This window comes from Zonotrichia albicollis, chromosome 2 (assembly GCF_047830755.1).
Source record: "Zonotrichia albicollis isolate bZonAlb1 chromosome 2, bZonAlb1.hap1, whole genome shotgun sequence".
Lineage (NCBI taxonomy): Eukaryota > Metazoa > Chordata > Aves > Passeriformes > Passerellidae > Zonotrichia > Zonotrichia albicollis.
In genome coordinates, this window is record NC_133820.1 from 80,106,152 (window position 1) to 80,126,872 (window position 20,721).

The 20,721-nt window shown below is 38.6% G+C and overlaps 1 protein-coding gene across 24 annotated transcripts in view; it reads left to right on the forward strand.

Annotated features, from left to right (window-relative positions):
• The window catches only part of LMO7 (LIM domain 7), a 131,806-nt gene that overhangs the window by 25,910 nt on the left and 85,175 nt on the right, over positions 1-20,721 (forward strand). For all 24 annotated transcript variants that reach the window (XM_074535535.1, XM_074535539.1, XM_074535537.1 and 21 more), the window contains exons 2-3: positions 8,526-8,596; positions 12,290-12,359. In XM_074535535.1, the coding sequence (XP_074391636.1) occupies positions 8,526-8,596; positions 12,290-12,359 (141 nt within the window). The remainder of the gene's footprint in view (positions 1-8,525; positions 8,597-12,289; positions 12,360-20,721) is intronic.

The window sequence follows — 20,721 nt, forward strand, 5'->3', positions numbered from 1 at the left end:
ATACCAAATATTTAGAAATTCAATTACAATGAAATGAAGACATCATTTAAAATACTAAATATAAAATAATACATTAAAATGTTAGACAAATGTTATTTTATTACATCTACAGCAAAAAGGTCTAAGCTGTTACTGGCTTTAGTCCTTTTTTATGTTTGCCTTAGACAAATATGATTTTTATTATCATAACTTTTTATCTGTTAATATTGCAAGTAATGCCTCTATTTGCATTGAAGCTTTTAAAGACTTTTTTTTTCTTGTTCCCGTGAAAGAAAACTGCTGCAGTTGTCATAGGCCTTTTATTTCCCTCCTTTAGCAAAAGAAATTAGACAAAAATTTTGCACAGAGGCTTTTGGGGCAGAATTTTTGACTGCTACTGTCTGAACTCGAAGTTCTTCATGAAGGCAAGTGACTCCCTATCCCATTGGTCACATACTGCCTGGCTGCCAGGGCACTGAATCACTGGATCTTTGGGTATGCCAAGCTTCTCAAGAATCTGCATAAAATCTGAATGTTGTCCTTTTCTTATCTCCAGCATGCTGTGGCTCCAGCCCTTCTCTGATGCTTGGCCCCCCCTGTTTTAGCTGATATGCTTATTTTTGGGGAGGTGGAGAGGTGGTGGGATGTGTGTGAGGGAGTTACATGGAGATGGGGTTGGGTTTATTTAAAATATATTTAGTACTCTACTGAAGCACAAATAGCCTGGATGATTGCAGGATGCTTCATAAATGCAGACCCTTCACATGGGCTTGAGGAAGAGAGTGGGAATAGAGGCTCTGGTGCAGTTCCAGGATGGCAGGAAGATCGTGGCTTTCTCCTGTGACTGGACTGCTCAGGCAGCCATACAAAGCCTTGTGCATCTTAAATCTGGAGGGAAATATTGAGAACAGACTGATATTCTGTCCAGGACAAGCTTTCTTTAAGGCCCTGGTGGACACTACACAGGAGGTAGCTATGCATGTATTCATTTATCCACCTGCAACAGCTATGAATGGGTTTGTCTCTTGATTGCTTAACCCCCAACTTGGAAAGGATTGACAACTTGAGGTCACATAAGAACCAGTGCAGTGCTGAATACGTAGATGTTTCAGAAAAAAGAAAAAGAATAAGAAATGATGTATGGAGAGACTGACTTTTACAATGGGCAAGTTCAAAATCTCTCTAGCATGAGAGCACATATATTATAAAACACAGTTATTAACAGATATCTAAGTAGTGAAACTGCAATTTCTCCTTGTAATTTCTTCTGTTATCTCAGTTGATGACTTTTCTGGAAATCATTCCTTCATAATTCTTGTTCCCAGGGTATGTTTAACTATTTTCTCTGTCAGAAAGAAGCACTGAAGTCTAGTACACCACTGTTTTACTGTGAATTAATTGAAAAAGGCAACATTCAATAAAGCAGGTTTTTACATACTTATGGAATTCAGTGCTTGATTTTTGCTTATTTCAAGGGTGAACAGAATGTTTAAATGTCTTTTTTTTCATGAATGTTTTATCCTTTTCTCTGTTTAATAAGGAACATTTATGGTTTATTCTTTTCACTATTCTTTTACCACAAACTACTAAATTAGTAGGGAGCTCAACTGGAAAATTTTAAAATACTAATGTTAGTATTCTGTTGCCTTGGGAAGGTGAACAAATGCCCACTTTTATTTAACTGTAAATATGAGAAACTGAATGTGTGGTTAAAGTTGAAATCAGCATGCATCACTTAAGGTGGTAGCTTTAGAGCTTGTGTGCATTCAAATGGTGTTTGTAGAATTAATAGTTTCCCAAGAAATCAGATGTAGCTATGTTATGTAATTAAAAAATAAAATGTCAATGATGTCTTTTTTTCAGAGATGTCTAGTTATTCAGATTTCACTTTGCATTGGCAAGCTTTGTGTTTCTGGAACACCTACCTCCATCTAGTTGATGCTGCCCATATCTGCACGTACAGTAACACTTTCTTGTCACACAAAGTAATGTATGATGGTTTTCCCAGTTTGACACCTGTCAGTACAGTCATCAGGATAAATAACAGTAGGCTTATTCATCTTGTTTTCCTTTATGAGATGGATGGTCTTGTTTGTGGGGGAGAAGCTTGACTGAGTTTATGGGTCCCAAATGTTTATCCCTGCTCTCTCTGCAGCATTGTTTCCCCAAGCCAGGCATTCTGTGAGCCATTGGAAGGAAAATTTTCCTTTCATCCTTCAGATTGTGTTTCTACATGTGGTTTGACAGAAAAGCTCAAATGAGCAGGGTATAAGGATCTGATGAACAGAGATCTGTGCTTTTCACACCTACTGCAGCAGTAATGCTTTCCCTTCTTGCTCACCCCTTACTGTTTTTCTTCATCTTTTGTAAGAATGTAGCTGTGTATTATTTCAGGAGTCTTGGTATGTTTGTCCAGAAGGCATACCACAATAGGACCCCATCATTATGTTGATGATAGGAAATAACAGTTAAGACCTTTTTTTTCAATAATGAACCATTTCCTTTTATAAATATCTGTTCTGGTTTGCTATCAAAGGCAGTTTGGACTGAAGACTGAAAAATCTCTATATTCTCTGAAATGTAATGATGCCTAGGGATTTGGGGTATGGGGTTAAACAGGGGAGTACAGCCTTGCATTGAACCAGAGAGAGTGAATTATTCCAACTGAAAAATAGAGATAAAGAGGAGCATTCACAGGGCCCAACATAAGTGATCAATGGCAAAAATACTCATCTCCTTCCCTCTTCTTACTTTTGCTGTTCAGTTAGATTATACAACACATTTATTTGTAGATATTTTTCTTAGTCCAGCCATCCCAGTTCTTCTCCTCAGTGGCAGCATGCCTGTCATGGGTTTTAGCTGTGAGTGTGGGGATTTGAGTTTAAGAGCTTTTTTTGTAGAAACCTAGGTCTTGCTCTTGACTCTTGTGCAGGTTAGCTTGGGCAGTGTCATGCTTTCATTGCTGGAGAGCTGACTGGGAGAGCTTCTTGAGCACTTGTTGACTGACTCCTTAGGAGTTTGTTGGACTGTGAATTAAATTGTTGATCAGGAGGGAAGATAGCAGCATTTTTTCCACAATAGCAGCATTTTTCCCACAGTGACCTTGCCAGCTTTGGGCCTGCCATCCCTGCTGCTACCAGAAGTGAAATGCCAGTAGTATTTTCCCGTGGATGGGAGCTTTGAATGCTCATTCTTTCTGTACATTTTGGGGCTCAAAATTCAGGGAGACAGATCCTGCTGACCTCAAAAATGAGCTGCTGTTTTCTACTGCTGGACCTTGAGAAATCCAGTCATTGCTATGGTTGGGCTGATAACTGCAGCGTCAAAAGTTTTCTACCCAAATGGCTGATTTTTCAACTTCTGTTCAAGACTGTGTACAGTAACCCTCTAAATATGGCTCCTACCACCCTGTGCCCTTTGGGAGGGATTTGGATAAAGAAAATTACTACAGGAGAAAATTGAGTCAATGTTATGGGTTTAGAGGGAGGAGATAAAAAAAATTGGGAAGAGAAGATTGTATGGGAATACTGTAAATGCCAGGCAGCACAAGCTATTTACTTCAAAGCATAATGACGGCATTTTCTGGTAGCTACCACATAAGCTGTTCAAACACAAGCTCATGTAATGCATGGCATTTAAATGGAACTGCAAATAGCCATGAAAAGGGGAGGTAGGACTCTGGGTAATGCCTCTGAATGTAGAAGAGGGAAAAAATCCTTACTGCCTTTTTGTATTTTTTTTTTGATGTTGCTCTTCTTCCGTGATGGACAAGAAAAATCTGTCAAGCTGAGATATACCATGTTTTGACAATTGGATATAAAATGCAGTGGACTCAAAATGCTACTTGAAAACATGTTGTGAATCTACTTGCAGACTTGGTCATGCTGTACAGATGCCAGCAGACTGGGAGTTGCCTGCATGCTTGCTTGTTGGCTGGGGTGTAGCCAGTGTATCTCCTTATGCGTCTTGCAGGAGCAGTACCATTCTGCACTGCATGAAGGCAGTTATAGCCAAAGGACTTCTGTAAATGGAAGAATGCAATGCTGGGGTTATTTAAAGACAGCCATTTGCCGTGTAGCCTGATCCAGATTTGTGGTAATGGGGAGGGAGAAGAAAGGCCATTGGAAAGGTAGGAGTTTGGACATTCATATGTACATGGGGTGATCTGCTCAGGCAGGCGTTGTGACAGGAACTGACAGGTGTAGCCAAAATTCTGTACTGGGGATGGCACCATTGCATCACTGTTGCATCACTGTCCCAGTTCCCTGCAGAAGACAGCCAGTCCTCTCTTCAGCATGCAAAATTTGTCTTTTCTTGCTGCAGACCATGCTGGGGACCTGAAATTGATAAATCAGTGTTGATCTGATTAATTGCCCTCTGAGTAATTGTTTGCCTCATGAGATCCTGGTATAAGCCTTCCTTCAGGCAGTTGCTGCCATCTGTGGTTCAGTATCTTGCATCTTCTTTCCATCCCTAACCTACGTCCTTGCATCAGGGAGCTGTGTGCTTGAGGCTGATGCAAGCAGCATTTCTCTCAAGTTGAGGCATAGGGACCTTGCATGGTTTGAGGTGTTGTAGTCTAAAGGAAGGGTGGCAGAGGAGCTCTGAATGAGGTGGAGAGAGCAGGCTGGATGGCGAGTACCTGTGCCAAGGCATTGCTGAGATTGCAGGCTGGGTGTGGTGCAGCCCTGCCTCCTTGGCTCTGGGCAGCTAACACTGTTGTGACGGAGAACTGGTCAGCCAGCATGCCTGGGTACATGGCAGGATTCTTGCGTTGGTTGGGCAGAGTCTACTTTGGCTGTTTCCATCACGGCAAAGTTAAATTGGGAAACCTACCAGTCCCTTCACTTTGAGTTTCATGTTGTGGTAAACATTGACTGGCCTGTGGTAGAGCTGCCTTTTTGCTAGAGCCATTCAAACCTGTGTAAACCATGGAAACAACTTGATATGAACTTCTTCAGTAATTTTTTTTATATTAACACTGAAAGAATCTTTTAACTTGGGATAGATTGTAAGGCAAAGGAGCCCTGCCTTATGATCAGCTATATTTGGCCTCCAGTACAGCAAGCCAAAGAAATGTACTCAATTATTATTTAGGTACTTGGACATACAATCAGCATATTCTGTGCTATGTGCTTTTTGTTCAGGTCATGATGAGCTTGATGTCATGCCATGCTCAGAATGGTTATCTTTGGTTATTCGTGATTTGTCTCCTGTTACAGGAATCACAGCAAACCTGAAAATAAACTAGTCCTCTGTGTGTAAGCATTTTTAAAATGTCTAAATTTAAATAAAGACTTGATATGCATACTCTTTGAAGAAAATTGGTTGGACCTGGCAATTGCAAATTACCTAAGTATTAGGGGGTGCTGTCTTTGAAAAACAACATTAAACTGTTTTATAGCAGCAAATAAATTTGATTTTATTATATAGCCTTTAATTATGTCATTGCTCTCATTCTATCAAAAAAAGCAGTGATCGAAGCAGAATATATTCAACTGAATGGAGGAGAGAAAAGAGACATATAATTTGGAGAGGGATGTTGTTCAAAGATGGATAGAAATCACTCTTGTAAGGTATTTTCTTTATTATTTGGTGGCTCACATGGCTAAGTGGTTGAAAAATTGTTCAAAATCAACTATGCCAATTACATAAGAGTACCACACCCAGTATAAGCAGTTTTCATGAACAAACAATGACTCAGAAACCATAGACATAGTTTGAAGATGTAATATCTTAGGGTGGAATTCACTTTGTCTTACTTAGGTTTATCCAGGGAACTCTGAGGCAGTCTGTGTCTTTGCATTTTTTTAACGGTTCCTGTTTCCTGGTAGACTATCATAGTTAGAGCTGAGCTTGAAGCTCTGTACTGGGTATAAGCCAGATGAAAATCCATAGTGAGAAAAGTCCTCTGTACAGAAACAGATTTTAAAATGGAGCACTTACTTTTGTGACATCAACAAATTCAAGTTGTTGTGCAACTTGGAAAATGTTTTGGTTTCATGCACCAATGTTAAATTGTTCTTTGAGAATACTTCCTAATTACTTAATTATTAGTTATCCTTTGAAAGTCAGTATTAATGAAACCTAACTTGACAGAACCAATGCTTTTATTTTAATATCAACAAGCCATGTAGTTGTCAAAATCAGTGGGTCACAAGATCAGTCTGACAGTTCCATCCTGTGTAGCAAATCAGTGTTGATTGCTGCAGCAGCTGCACAAATATCTTAGTCAAACTGCTTCCAGTGTAATGTCTTCTAGTGTAGTTTTAAGAGGTCTGCAAGTCTAATAGAGGCAGTCACAGCCTTGTACTCAAACTGGACTCTTGCTGTTCAAGGAAACAAGATTATGCATTGCAGTGTGGCATTCTTGTGTTCTGGAGGGGCTACTCTGAAGTCTAATTTGTCTTCAGTGGCACATGTTTCTTGTCTTCCTCTGAATGATTTTTGAGGAGATTGGGCCTTAGCTACATACTCAATTCTAGGACCCCTTTTTTTTTAAAAAAAAAAGAGGGATTTCACTGTGAAGGTTGATTGTGGGTTTAGAAGACATTGCAGGCTTGGGATGGGTTCAACTCTTGTTGAAGGGAACACCTTATCATCTATTGCATGCATGACTTTACAGTAAACTCGCTATAAACACAAACATTTTGACTATGTAGTCCTGTAGATGTCAGTGACAACTCCACAATAAGAACAACTTTAGAATTCTTAAGAATTTATTGGAGATTGAAACATAGCTGTAAAGCTAGATTCCAGACCTACGACCCTTATTACAGTACAGTTCTAATGTATGGCATGCAAATGTCAAATTTCTAACTTGCAGAATGAAGGGCATCATTTTAAACTAGGTATTCCTATTCCTCATATTCCCTATAACCTGGGGAACATAAATATATATTCTTAAAGTTTCCGTGCTGTTGTTATGTTACATTGGCTAGCTTCCTCAAAATCATTATCACTAAATATACAGGTTTGGAAAAAAAATATGCCACATATGAGATAAGGGTAGTTCTCAGATTCTGTGTTTTTAAGTGATTATTGACAATTATATTTCTAAGATGCAACTTCTAGTTTTCTGTAGGAACAGACTGTTGTTATATGAATATTGTATAAAGTGCAATTCTCCTAGGGGAATCATTATCATCCTTTCTTTCCCTGAATTTTGAATTTTTTCTTATCTTGAGTTGCCATGCCATCATTCATTTTCTGTCACTATCTGTTACATTTTAGGAAAAAACCCTAAACACAAAAGAAGATTTTTGTAATATCTAATTTTCTTCTCAATAGGAAGATTGACCTTTTAGCATTTGAATGAAAAGAAAACCTATGTTAGAGCTAATTACTTAATTGAAGGATTTCTGGTGTTAATGTGCATCCCTCTTGGAATTAAAAACCCGATAGGGTGGTAATGTAATAATTTTACAGCTCCTAAAACAGCTTCATCCTGTCCTTTGCTCTTTTTACCAAGCAAAGCTCATTCTTTTCAGTAATAATTTCCTTACTTACTGTGATAACCAGTAGCTTTGCTCTGGATGCATGCAGGTTCCACAGCACTTTGAACTGTGTGCCTGAACTCCTGCACAGGATTGAGGATGGTCAGGATCCCCAGAGGCTGGCTTATAATTAACTGGTGGCTGAACATGGTGACATCTAAGCTCAAATGAATACAATTCCTAGTATTTGATTTCTGTTCCCAGCTGACCTAAAACCTCTCTTTTGGACTGATGGCAGAATTGTATAAAATTCCTTTTTTGACTTGCATGTGGGTTATTAATCTGGGTGTTTGGAAGAAATCTACCAGATTTGGTCCCTGCAGGGAATGTAGGCACGGGGGGGGGAATCTAGTAGTGGCTCCAAGTGAGTATAAGTTTGAGCAAATGCTTTGTTTTTTGGGGTTTTGGGGTATTTTTTGACAACTACTTTGCTGAAAACTTGTAGTCAATTCTTTTGGTTTTGGGTATCTTATGTCCATTATAAGACATTGTTCTTGCTCATTGTTTTGCTCCTCTGAGTATACAAACAAGTCCCATTAGTATAGTCCTGCCATTTGCCAAGAAATGGGAATTGATGTGCACGTGGTAATGCAGACTTGGAATGGTTCTTTAGTCACACTGCCTTAGGTGCAAGTGGCACAAAAACCCCCACTATTAAAATACTTTGTGCTAGATATCATGGGTATACACGCTGTAACATGAAGTAGGAGATAAAAGACTTTCTCTCTCTTTTGTATTTCTGTTTGAAATTTCTTTTATGCTTTTCAATGAGACTGGTATTGCTTCAGAAAATAAGTATTCCCACAGAATTTAGCTGAAGATTGACTTACACTAGAGGAAACTATTTTAAGATGTTGGATCTGACATTTTTTGAGGCATAAAGAACCGCCTTTTAAACACTTGCTTCTTTGAAATTAATGTAAGAAAATAATAGTATGAACTAAGTGTTAAATCAGGGTTTGTTTGTTTTTAACTACTACTACTAAGATTTTCTTTCTAGTGCTGATTTTGTCTGTGTGTCCAATTAACTCTCAACTCTGATTCTTATAGGCGGTTACCAGGCAAAGCTTTGGAACTAAAGACTTTCGAGCAGCTCTAGAAAACGGAGTCCTGTTGTGCGAGTGAGTATTGGCTTACTTACCTATATAACAGCCCTTCAGGTTAACATCAGCTGGCCTCTCTCCTTCCTGGCCTCTGAATTATTTTTTTTTTTTTGAAGTACCAAAAGTATTTTGTAGTAAATAACTTAAATTTTATAATACCTGTTGTTTGTCATGGGAAGTAAAAGCAGGTTTTGGACATACTCTTTCCAGATCCAAATGTTCACTGTGTTGTCCCACACACTTCTTTGTCTCATACTGAGAGGACCGTGCTGTTGTTGATTGGTTATATTGGTTTTGGTTATAATGCCCAGGATATCTCTGGGCTTTCTATTCAGCTTCTGCAAGGCGGTGTGGCTGTAGCTGGGATCAAAGCACACAGTTACCCCTCTACCCACTGCTGTTGTTTGGGTTTGGATTTCTGTCCTCCATCCCCTGCCCTTTAGTGCTGATTTCATAAATCCTGAAACTACCTATTCCTTTCACACAACTTTACACTCAGCTTGTTTTGGAGCATTTTCTGTAAGAAGCTTCCTCATGCTTATATATTGTAGGTTTGGCAATGATGGGACTTGCCTGGTTTCGTTGTTAGACTGAGTCAGAGGTGTAAAACGTCCACTCAACAGGTCTCATCCACATATCTGTAATTGGCTTGATACCTACTGGAACAGGTTTCCAGGACTGGAAGTGGTGCTAATCCCTTAGTATTTTAACAAACTGCAGTTGTAAATGTCATTAGAACACCAGTGCAAGAGCAATCTTGTTAGAGAGCTGGTAAAAACAACAACAAAACCGACCAAACAAACCTTAAAGAAACCCAAACCCACAAATCCCAGAACCACTCTAAAATCAGTTCAGCAAATCTGAACTTTTAGAAAATATTTGTGCAAGTTCAGATCTCTGAGCTTCTTTTCCTATACATAATTTTTTCCTTCTGTGTATATCACCACGTTTTCTGTCCTTACCTTTATTTTGCTTTGGACTCTTTGCCTTCCAGTCTTATCTTGCTAGATGCTTCTAAAGTTATCTGTGATATTGTAGAGCTGGATGCTCTATTTTCATTACTTATGTAATTATATTTTAATGAGTGTGATTGTGGTAATAAAAATAGTTTGTACTTTTAATAAGAAAGTATTAAGTGGGATGTATATATTGTATTCAGATGTTTAAGAATTGGCTATTAACTGATACATACTAATATTCTGATATCTTCATTGTTGATACTTACTTGACAATAGAATGAGGATCCATCTGCAAAATGCAAGTCAGTTAAATTTATCTGTAATTAATAATAATGCAAGAAAAAACATCCTGCAATTTCTTCAGTGTTTTGGTTTGAAAAGACAGGTGTCTGCTAACGAAGGCAGGAGCCTCTCTTGAAATGGAAAATGCAAACACCCTCCCATCTGAATTATTATAATTTTGAAATTAAGGGGCTCTCAGGCAAATATGTGGGAGCAGGAATAACTGTTCTTTATTAGGAAAAAAAAAAAGCATTAATACAAAACAACACTGACAAAGTCAGAATATGACCTGACACCCTGTGGGTCAGGATGTTGGTAGCAGTCCCATTCAATGGTGGCTGCAGTCCTCCTGCAGTGACAGATGTGCTTCTGCTGAAGCAGTGATCCTGTAGAAGGGTGTAGTTTTCCTCTGAAGGTCCAGTGGTGGTGTTGATGACCCTGGTCTTCCTCTGGGAATCCAGTGGGAAAAAGCTGTCTCTGTTCTTCCAAATCTCAGATTATATCCAGGTGGGAATGCTTGGCTCCTCCCCCTGGGTGGAGCATGTCACAATCGGGTGATGTAATTTTATCAGTGAGACTCAATGGCACATTAAGAGAAGATATTTACCAGAGGGAGGATGGGTTGTGGAAGACATAAAGAAAACTGCCCCACCTGGTTTTAACAAGTGGCAGCCACATCTTGCATTGCAACCCAAGACATTCTAGTGACCAGCTTCCCTTAGGAGGCATGCAACTTTCTTTAAAGCAAAAGGTGCCTTATTATGTTGTACTAAAATAGCTGTTCTCTTGTGTCAAAATTTTTGTAGAATTTCTGTGGAAACAGGAAAGAGCAGATGCCAAAAATTTTCACATGCCCAGTTTTCACCAACGACAATATAGTGCAAATAATTGAGACAAACTAGAAATTAGATCATCCATTTCCTTTGTTCACCTGTAGCATGACTAATTTAGGTGGATGTATTATCTCTGTAGATTGTAGATCTGACTTAAACCATAGCAGATAAGACCTGTACTTGCACCACATATTCCTATAGCATCCAGTCAGTTTGTTTGTCCTACTCAATGACTAAGTGTACACGTTGGCTGAGTGATCAGTAGTTGACAAAATGAAGCCTTTTACATTTTGCCAATTCTAGTGTGCACACACTAGAGAAAGAAATTTACTGAAATTTTTCTGGTCACATGCTACGTCATGTTCTTCAGTAAAAGAAATTTTAAAATTATGCATTTGGAAGATTTAAAAATAAAAGGAGAGGAATTCAAACCTTTTTTTTTTTTTTATTCCACCTCAACAGGTCACTTTTTGGGTAGGAAAAGTAATCAAATGTGTCTTGTTTGCTAAATAACTCAGTGTTATTGAAAAATCTCAGGACCTGTAGTTCTTTTTTTTTTTTTTTTTTTTTTTTGTTCCTGCAGGTATTCAGGTATTTAGAAATATATCCTTCATTCCAGTGTATAGGGATCAACTGTTCTTTGTGTTTATTCCGAAGTACATTTTCTGCTTGAGCAAAAGATGCTTTTCCCTCCACACAGAGTTTTAAACTCCAGGTCTTGTCTCTGCACCGGTGTGGGTAGATTACAAAGCCTTGCTGATGCTTTGTGTGGGGTAAAGGGTCTGGCCAGAGAAGCAGCAACAAGAAATGAGAGCAAGTAAAAAAATACTCAAAGGTATAGAGGCAGATGAAGTCTGCAGGGTGTCCTGAGGTCCCTGTTCTCCACTGACCCTCTGGTCCAGTGTGTAATTTGGTGATCCACAATATTTCAGTAGCTTCATTATTGAAAACTTGGGTATAGACTTGCAAGGAATCTGTGCCTCATCTTTACTACAGGATAAGGCATGCATTTGGGCATATGTATTCAACAGTGATGTGTTAGTCTGTCCTATCTTCTCAGCTTAATTGTGAATTTTATGTGAAGAATGATATCAGGTACAGTCTCTTCTGACTGAGATGGAAAAGGACTTGTGCAGGTAAATTGTGTGTGCCAAAAATGATTGCTGCACACAGCATACTGGACTTGGTAGCATTGTGAAAACTGAGATTATTTCCCACCCTTTCAGGAATATTAGTGCTATCACACTGAACTCTGAAAATCAATATTCTGGTACAATTTTGACATCTGCTCAGAACCTTTATGAGAAGAAAAGCTATAAATAGGAAATCTGAATCCAATTAACATCACCACCCTTGTAGTAGAAACACAGATCCTTTTCTGCCCACGCCTCCTCAGGCATTTTCTTTTCTTTCTCGCTTTGCTGTTCCCAGAAACCTCTTTGTGTGTGACTTGTTTCATTTTTGCTTCTACAATCTGTTTTTGCTTGTCACTTCTTGGGAGTGTTAATAGATTCAGCTCAAACTCATTCAAATGATGCTACGTTAGGACCACATACAAAGTATTTCTTAATAAGCATCAATGCTCATGCTTAAGTGCAGTAAAATATTTAACAGAAATTCATATAACTTTTTTTTAGTTTGATTAACAAGATCAAACCTGGCATCATTAAGAAGATCAATCGTCTGCCAACTCCAATAGCTGGCTTGGTAAGTAATGGCATTGAATCTAATATCTGGTGTATGAACCAAATGATCTCTGTTTTTAAAGAATTTTCAAAATTTTATCTCCATTCTCTTTTTTTGTTCAAAATTGTACCATTTCTATGTTATCTTAGACTGCAAAGGATACCTAATCTGTCATTTGAATCTGTAACTTCAGTCATCCTGTCACTGTATCAAGCTTCATGATCCCCAGATTTATCAAGCCCTGGCTCCTGTGCACAAACCTCTGTGGCATTACTTGTCTCTATTTAAAGGCCACCATCCTATCTTAACATTTAGAAGCCACTTCCGATATCCCTTTCTTAGGGAATGGGCAAAGTAGGAAATGTTCTGTGTAGTTAAAGTATTTTTAGAACCTGTTTCACTCCACCCACAACAAAGCTTCAGTTGCATTAAAATAACTCTGATGATGCAAAGATCTCTCTGCAGGCTTCAGCTGAGGGATTTGCCAATGTTTTGGCTGTAAATCACATTGCTGGTGGTAGAGGTGGGAGATGTATGTCATAATTTTTACAGGAAATGTAAAATATTTCCTGTGTGCTGTTTGGAAAATTTGCTGCCCAGAGCCTAGATTAAGTTTTCTAGCCATTTAGCATCAGAAACCCTTCTGTGGGCAAAGGAGTTCAAAGAATTCCTTCTTCGTCGCTTTTTCATTACAACAACCTTGTTGCCTGTTCATGTCACTTAGGGTGTCAAGGCTATTTAGTCCTGTCACAAATGCCATTGGTCTCATATTAAAAGATCCAGGGTGGACAGGGACATATGCATGATTCCTCTGACAAGTGAAGATCCCACCTTATGACAAACATGCAACCTTAACATCAGGGAAAATTACCTGGTTTCATAGTAGGAGTAGAATGCAAAACTTCTCTAGATACTTTTATTTATATGTTTTAATGGGATGAACCAACAAAACATTGGCTTTTGCTGGTCACCCATGCAGCTCATTAGAGAATAAGTGTAGTTAACTTGCATAAGATTAGGTTAAATTGCCATAAGTTATTGCATAAGCTGAGAATGTGCATTTCCACATCAAATGAATGTAGAAAGTGTTAATTGCCTTTGTCCCAGACAAGCTCAGGTATTTAGGCTTGTGAATATGACTGCTGCACATTCTTTTCCTGTGAGGCATACAAAAAAGAATTCAAATGAAACCAAAATAATTCTGGGGAGGACAGCACAGTTATTTGATCAGTGGTTTGATTCTCTATGTGGCCTCTGAAGTAGCCATTAGATTCAAGACAGAAAACCATAAGCTAGATTTCATTTTTGTGGTTAAGTGCTGTCTTGAATCATAACTGCAGGCACTTTTGTTTTTATATGCATTTTTTATTTCCAGATGTAAAAATGCAGAGTATTCACTTGGTGTGTAATTTATATTTTCCTGGTAATGTATTTCTGTTTTTTGAAGTTGTTTCTAGTTCCTACAAGTCTTCAAAAATAAAGGAAAGAGGAGGAAAGGCAAATGTTTCTTGTAAGTAGAGCTCACCTGGTGTTATTGTTAAAACACAACTTAAAGGTAGTAATTGAGAGAGCTGATGTTTTCTGTTAACCTGTGGAAAACATTTTACATAACACTTCAGTTTCTGAAGACAACAATTATGAAGACCATATTGGGATGGTTTCAGAAGATGGTGCTTATGGTGATGATAGTGGAAGACTGGTTTTTACACACTTGAGAGGAGCCTTCTCAGTTATACCAGCTTTGAAGAGCCCAGGTTTCATCCCAGCATGTAGAACTCAAACTAAAAATTAGGGGGATTTGCATTTATAAGAAAGCAGGCATTGATACCTGACAGGCTCAGGATGCTATGGTTGAAAGATAGGTTTTAAAGATAGAATAAAGCTTACTAGGAAATTCAGTGGTAGGCTTGCTTGACATGTTCTGGAGACATTTTCATTGCTTGTAGGTTGCTTCTGCCACAAATTTGCTTCTAGTATTTTCTGTGGCTTCATAAATGTTACATATACCTCTGTGGCTCTCACTTCTGCTGTCTTCAGTGCCTTTGAGTCTCACACCAATTGCTCCCTAGCAAGCTTTCATGAGATCTAGAAATCACTGTTGGAAGGGCTGAATTTGGTTGCCATTTTTTGTCTTTTTTTTTTTTTTTAATCCAGATGAAAATTTTAATATTGAGAGATGACAGGGTTTTTTTCTAAAACAAAAAGGGATCAGATCATGTTCTTTCTACAGCTTCTTTATGCTCATCTAGACTGATATCCTGAAGTCCATTTCCAAAACATTTTATGCCTTTATTGCCTAATTAGCATCCATTTCTCTCCTGAGTTTTCTGATTCAAAGGAAACAACCCCCCCGTGGTTTTGAGAGTTTTATGGCAGTCTGATTATCAGAAGGAAACAAATGCTTTGAAAGACATCTTGTTTCTCTTCCCCCTTCGTCCCCCCCCCCCCCCCCCAAGCTTTCCCTCCCCTTTGTTTTTCTTCCCCTCCAGAAATTCCTTGAATCTTGGTTTTGTTCCCTAGGGAGTTAATATATTTCATTTCCGTATAAGTATGTTGTTTAAGCATTGTGTTCACTTCAACTATTTGACAGGCTTTTTCAGCTGTACAGAAATGTGGTGTTGAATAGATGCCTTTGGTTGAATCTCCAGAAAGGTTTTGTTATCTCACTTCTTTGCATTCATGGTTATTTTGAAAACAAACTGTTTCAGTAAATTAGCAAGTGAAGGCCTATAGGAATAATTAAACATTCTGTTCTATATGGAATATTGTGTGCTAGAGTTCTTTTGCATTGAGTTAATGTGAGGTGCTGCTTTTAATGAGGTCAGTGCATTATTGATTTGTTGGGGCTTGTTTTCTTTTATGACACATTACTTCTCATAAGATCTGATAGGGACTTTATGTTAGTAGGAACATTTTACAGAACTTAGATTAAGCCTTAGCTTTTACCTTTAGTTTGATTGTAATACTGCCTAGTGATTTTTAGGTGTGGATTGCAGTGGTTCAGGTCTAATAATGACAGAATGGAAAAATAAATAGATGTGTTTCGAGGATTAAATACTGAAATGAAAGTTGGTATTCAGTTAATTTGAAATGCTTAATTGCTACCCGGAAAGTTCAGAAAATTGATTAAACTTCTCCCCAGTTTGACATGGCATGGGAAATCTGGGCTGCAGCTTGTGTTGGGGGGTTTGTAAGAACTCTTTGGGAAGAAGAGTTGGATCTGGCTACAACTTGGTATCCATAAAACAACTTTTTGCTTTAGCCTCACTGTTCCAGTTCTCTCCTGAGGCCCGTGTGTGCGATGTAGCTATTGTCTTAGCTGCATTTGCCTGTTCACTTCTGTTCCAGTTTGGAAAATGGAACTTCTGGGGGTAAGGCAAGTACCAGAGTGGCCGTAGGGACGCTGTGGTCAGGAGCAGGTGACTGAAGAAATGTCCATGCAGCTTTTGTGGTGGTTTCCCGGACAGTGAGGTGTGCCAGCTGCAGGGTGCCAACTTCTAACTCCAGCAGAAGTTGCAGAAAGTTGCCTCTTGCAGCAGGTTGATTTTAACAGCTCGTGGCAGATTTTGGAGCCCGTGATGTTCCCATAGATTTCCTGAAGGGAGTTAACTGGGAGGTAGCTGTTGGGGTTTTTTGCTTTAATTTTGATGATTTTTTTTTAAATGCCATTTAGGACTTTTCCACTAAAATAGTTTCTAGAAAATTAAAATTTAATTTCTGATAATACGTAGGGGGATAGAATATAAGAAAATAAAGATAGTATTGAAAGTAATCTGACTCCTAAGGAGTTGCAGCTGGGCCAATTATCAAAGATTAGGAGCAGGCCTGACTTTAACAGCCACAGCTGTAGCCAATGAGAAGCAGAGTGCTATAAAAGAGAGGGGTGGCTGCGTGAGAAGGGAACTGGAGTCACTTGGCTGCTGTGAGAAGAACAAAGAGGCAGTGCTCTGAGAAGCTGCCCACGAGAAACCACCAAGGAGGTATGAAACTTTTGTGATAAGGAGACAACAGTGTGAAACCACTGCAATAAGATAACAACAATTATATTTCAGACTGTCTAAAATACAGTTTGTATAAAGAGCAGTGCACATATTTTTTCCCAGTACAGCAGAGGGGCAAGCAAACTGGTAGAGAGTAGGTCCTGAAGCCTTCAGGTGTTTCTGGGGGGCATGGGAAGGGTAGCAGGAAGGTCAGAGCATCGTGGAAGCTGAGATTTCATTATGAACAGTAGAAAAAGTGCAGACTGCACTTTGTTACTATAAAGATCCACTTCTTTTGGTCTTTATTTGTGTGATACAGAGATGGTATTTAAAGAAAATTACTCAAATTGATAAATCTTGCTGGGTTCAGGTCCTGCAAAATTATTTTGATTATAGTTCTTGGGTAGTGGCGTGGTAAAATAAATGTTTAGCAAAAGCAAACTCAGAGGAATTTTTTTTTCTCAAAAAATACAGTGTTTTCAGCTTGAATCCGAGCATGTAAAGATGGTTTGAATATAATCATGAGGGGGAAGATTCTATGGTTTGACAACATATTTTCCAACAAGGCTTTGCTGAACAGTTTCAGAGGTGCATCTTTGCAGCACCATTGTTCCACAAAAGCCTCCTGTTTTCACCTCAGTTGGCTGAACACAGAGAATCATAACCTGGAGTGAAAGTCACCAGATGCCATGAGACAGCTGGAAGATGAATGAGTTATGTATAGTTTATGCAAGCTGAACATATCTCTCAGAATAATACATTGCTTGTTGCTCAGGAGTAACATGTGCAGTCTGCAGCAAGACAGAATTTCAGTGAAGGTACATTTCCAGCTGAGACTAGGTGGTGAAGCAAATTCTGAGGTAGAAGCCGGTGTCTCCCTTGGAGAGGGGGAAGCAAATGGAAATCTTGCTTATACCAATTTTTGCCTTGCAATATCCGAATTTGGTCTTCCAAGACCATCTGTTTTTGCTTGCAGCTCCTGTGAATAAGATGGTAGTGCAATACTTTGCACTGTGTTTGGGAAGCTTTTTCTCACATCCCAGACATGAGGGCTGTGATCATACAGCAGGGCAGAATAGGAAGCTATTGGGTTTTTCAGAGCGGTAAATGAAATGACATTAGCACCTTGGTTTCAAGTTGGTCTGTGATTTCAAACAAGGTGAGATGTTGCTAACTCAGACAGTTTTCTGTGTGTGTACTGGATGAACACAAGAACAAAATATCATCTTCACAAAGTTCTTCAGCTTTGGAAAAGAGATTTTTTTTATGAGTTTATGTTTCCTGTTCAGACACACAAAAAAAGTTGCACATCTCTAGGCAGTGGCAGGTTTGAAAATGTTTATCTGAAATACTGTAGAGTGGGATTTTTTTTTTTTTTCCTAGTGGGAAATTAGGGTTCCTTCAGGGTGGAGAACATCTTGATGATTTTCCATGCAGATTTTTTCAAATGTTTGTTGTCCTGATTGAACAGGAAACATATCCTTCTGACAGCTGCTACTCCAACATCATTGCTTCTCTTTAATGCAGTGTAATATGATGTCATTCTAAAATGTGCTTGTTGAATGTATCAGGAGGTATTTATACCACTTGCACCAAGGCAACCACCTGAAACAGTGTTACTGAGGCCATTGGCATATACCTTCTAAGCCAGGAAAGTGGGGAATAATAAAGGTAAAAAGAGAGAAATATGACAGAAAGCTAAACTAAAATGAAAGGGGAGATAACAAAAGGGGTGGAGAACATAAAAAATAAAAATATTTTTCTGTGCCTTTGTGCCTAACATTTTGCAAACCGTGGAACCGCCCTGGTATTTCCTTATCTTTTGTCATCAAGGAGAGCTGGCCAAAATTTCCTTTTCTGTGGGAAAATTTTTTCACCAGGGTAATGGTTTTTTGTTTTGTTTTGTTTTTTTTTTTTTTTTTTTTTCCCTTCTGTAGCAGGGGAATGGTATGCAGATGACATTTTTACTTTATTATTGGACAATTTCAAAATAAATTTTCAGGCAAAGTTCATACTTGTACATATTAGTTCAGTTGTATGCTTTACTTAAGACTTAGCTACAAACTTCCTTCTCTAGATTACTTAGAATCAAATTAATTTTCTCCACTGAAATTTAAGAAATCTAATGATATATGAAAGGCTTAATTTGATCTAAATTAATTTTTTTTTTTTTCAAAACACCACTACTTTCAAAGTTCATTCTTTCATGCTGATTATCTTCTCTTGCTGTTCACATTCTAGTCTTTAGTATAGCCTTTATGTTGGTACATCCTTTCTGTCTTGTTGCATTATATATTTTTTACATAATTATTTTTCATCCTAAACTCCTGCTCTGTGAATTTGACTAGTATGAGCTACAATCGTAATAATAAAAATAAATATTAATAATAAATAGTAATAAAATAATAAATAAAAATAGTAATAAAAGATAAAATGCATGTTTAACAAAAGCAAACACAGAGGAAAACCTTTTTTCTCAAAAAATAGAGTTTTCAGCTTGAATCCCAGCATGTGGAGATGGTTTGAATATAATCACGAGGGGGAGGATTTTGTGGTTTGACAACATGTTTTCCAACAAGGAAAAGGTATCTTGTCTGCTATGAGCAATTGATTATAAAGAAACTTCTCATTTCCATTCTTCATGAAAAATGAGGAAGGACAAGTACACAAATACATGGAGTAAGTTATAGAAAAGCTGCTGTTGTTTGCTTTGCTTCACTACAAAACACCAGAAAATATAGACTTAAGTTTCCTGGTTGTACAGCAAAACTGCTTGTAAGAAATAGCTTCATAAATTTTGGTCAAGATCTGACTAGTGAGCTGATAAGCATATGATGTGCTCTGTTTGCTTTTCTGACCTTTTTCTTGGTTTTTTCTTGTTTTTTTTTTTTTTCACTGCTGAGGGAGTAATACTGAGTGATGTGGAGTGCTGCTATTTTTTCTGAAGGTTTAAGTCACCTTTTTGCAGACTAACAGAACACATCACAGCCAATGTGGGAGCTGTGGGCTCTGCTTCCAGCCCTGCTTCCATGGCCCTGTCTTGTGGCTGATCTGGGTTTGGATTTGTCAGTGGCATGTACATTCAGAGGTACAGGTGAGTGCACATGCAGCCCTGCTAAGAGTGAAGCTGAGCAAGTCCTGTCTGATGTCATTCACCAGGAAGCTGTTTCATCTGGTATTATTTTTCATAAGGCAAGGCACAAGATGATACCTGTATTATTTTTTGGTTTTTTTGAGAGTTGTTAATTTAAACATGTAAACAAAAATAAAGAGGTATCATTACCCGTTTTCTGGATGACTATGCTCAGCAAGTTGTTGGGAAATTCAGAAAGACAAGTATTTCAAGAGACTTATTACTTGGCATAATCCTTACATGAGGGAAAACTTCTGTTTTACAATAGCAATTGGTGTTTCTTATGAATGAACTTCAATAAATCTAAAACCAAAGACGAAGAAAGTGAAAGTGGGTATGACCTACCCAAACTCATGCCCTGCATCCAATGTGCTCTTCTTTATAATGCAGTTTATATGTTTAATACAGGCTCAGGAGCACTTTGGATAGTAGGAATGAGGACAGGTTCCTCTTTATAGTTCAGTAGTCTTATGCTGCAGGTAAAAAAACTTACCAAAACTGTCCTTTTTCTTGTGGGAAGCAAGAAATCTGTGAGGAAAGGGAAACACTATACCCAGCTTTGAAAAAGGTAGGAAGGAAGGACCCTGGGGACCACCGACCCATCAGCCTCACCCCTCTGTCTGTTTAGAGCATGGAACAGCTCGTCCAAAAAGTTCTGCTAAGGAACTTAGTGAACAGGAACATGATTTGGAACTGCCAAGGATGAATCCTACCTGACCCAACTTATTGGATTTCTGTTACAGAGTGACTACATCAGTGGATAGGGGAAGGAATGTCACTTATCTGGCCTTCTATAAAGCTTTTAATACAGTCCCCCACAAGATCCTTCTGTCTAAACTGAAGAGAGAGAGATTTGATGGGTGGATGTTTGGTGGATAGGGAATTGGTTAGACAGTTGCATGGAGAGGGTAGTGCTCACAGTTGATGTCCAGAGGGAGATTAGGGGCAAGTGATAGCCCTTAGGGATTCTTGCTTGGACAAGTTCTGTTTAATGTCTTTGTCAGTGACACAAAGGGATTGAGAGCACCCTCAGCAAATCTGGAGATGACACCAAGCTGAGTGGTGCAGTTAACACGCCAAAAGCATGGGATGCCATCCAGGGGGACCCGGACAAGCTTGAGAAGTGGGCCCATGGGAATCTCAGGAGTTTAACAAGGACAAATACAAGGTGCTGCACCTTGGGTTGGGGCAACTCCCCACTATTAATATAAGAAATGAAATCAGCCCTGCTGAGAAGGGCTTGGGGGTGCTGGTGGCTGAGAGGCTGTAC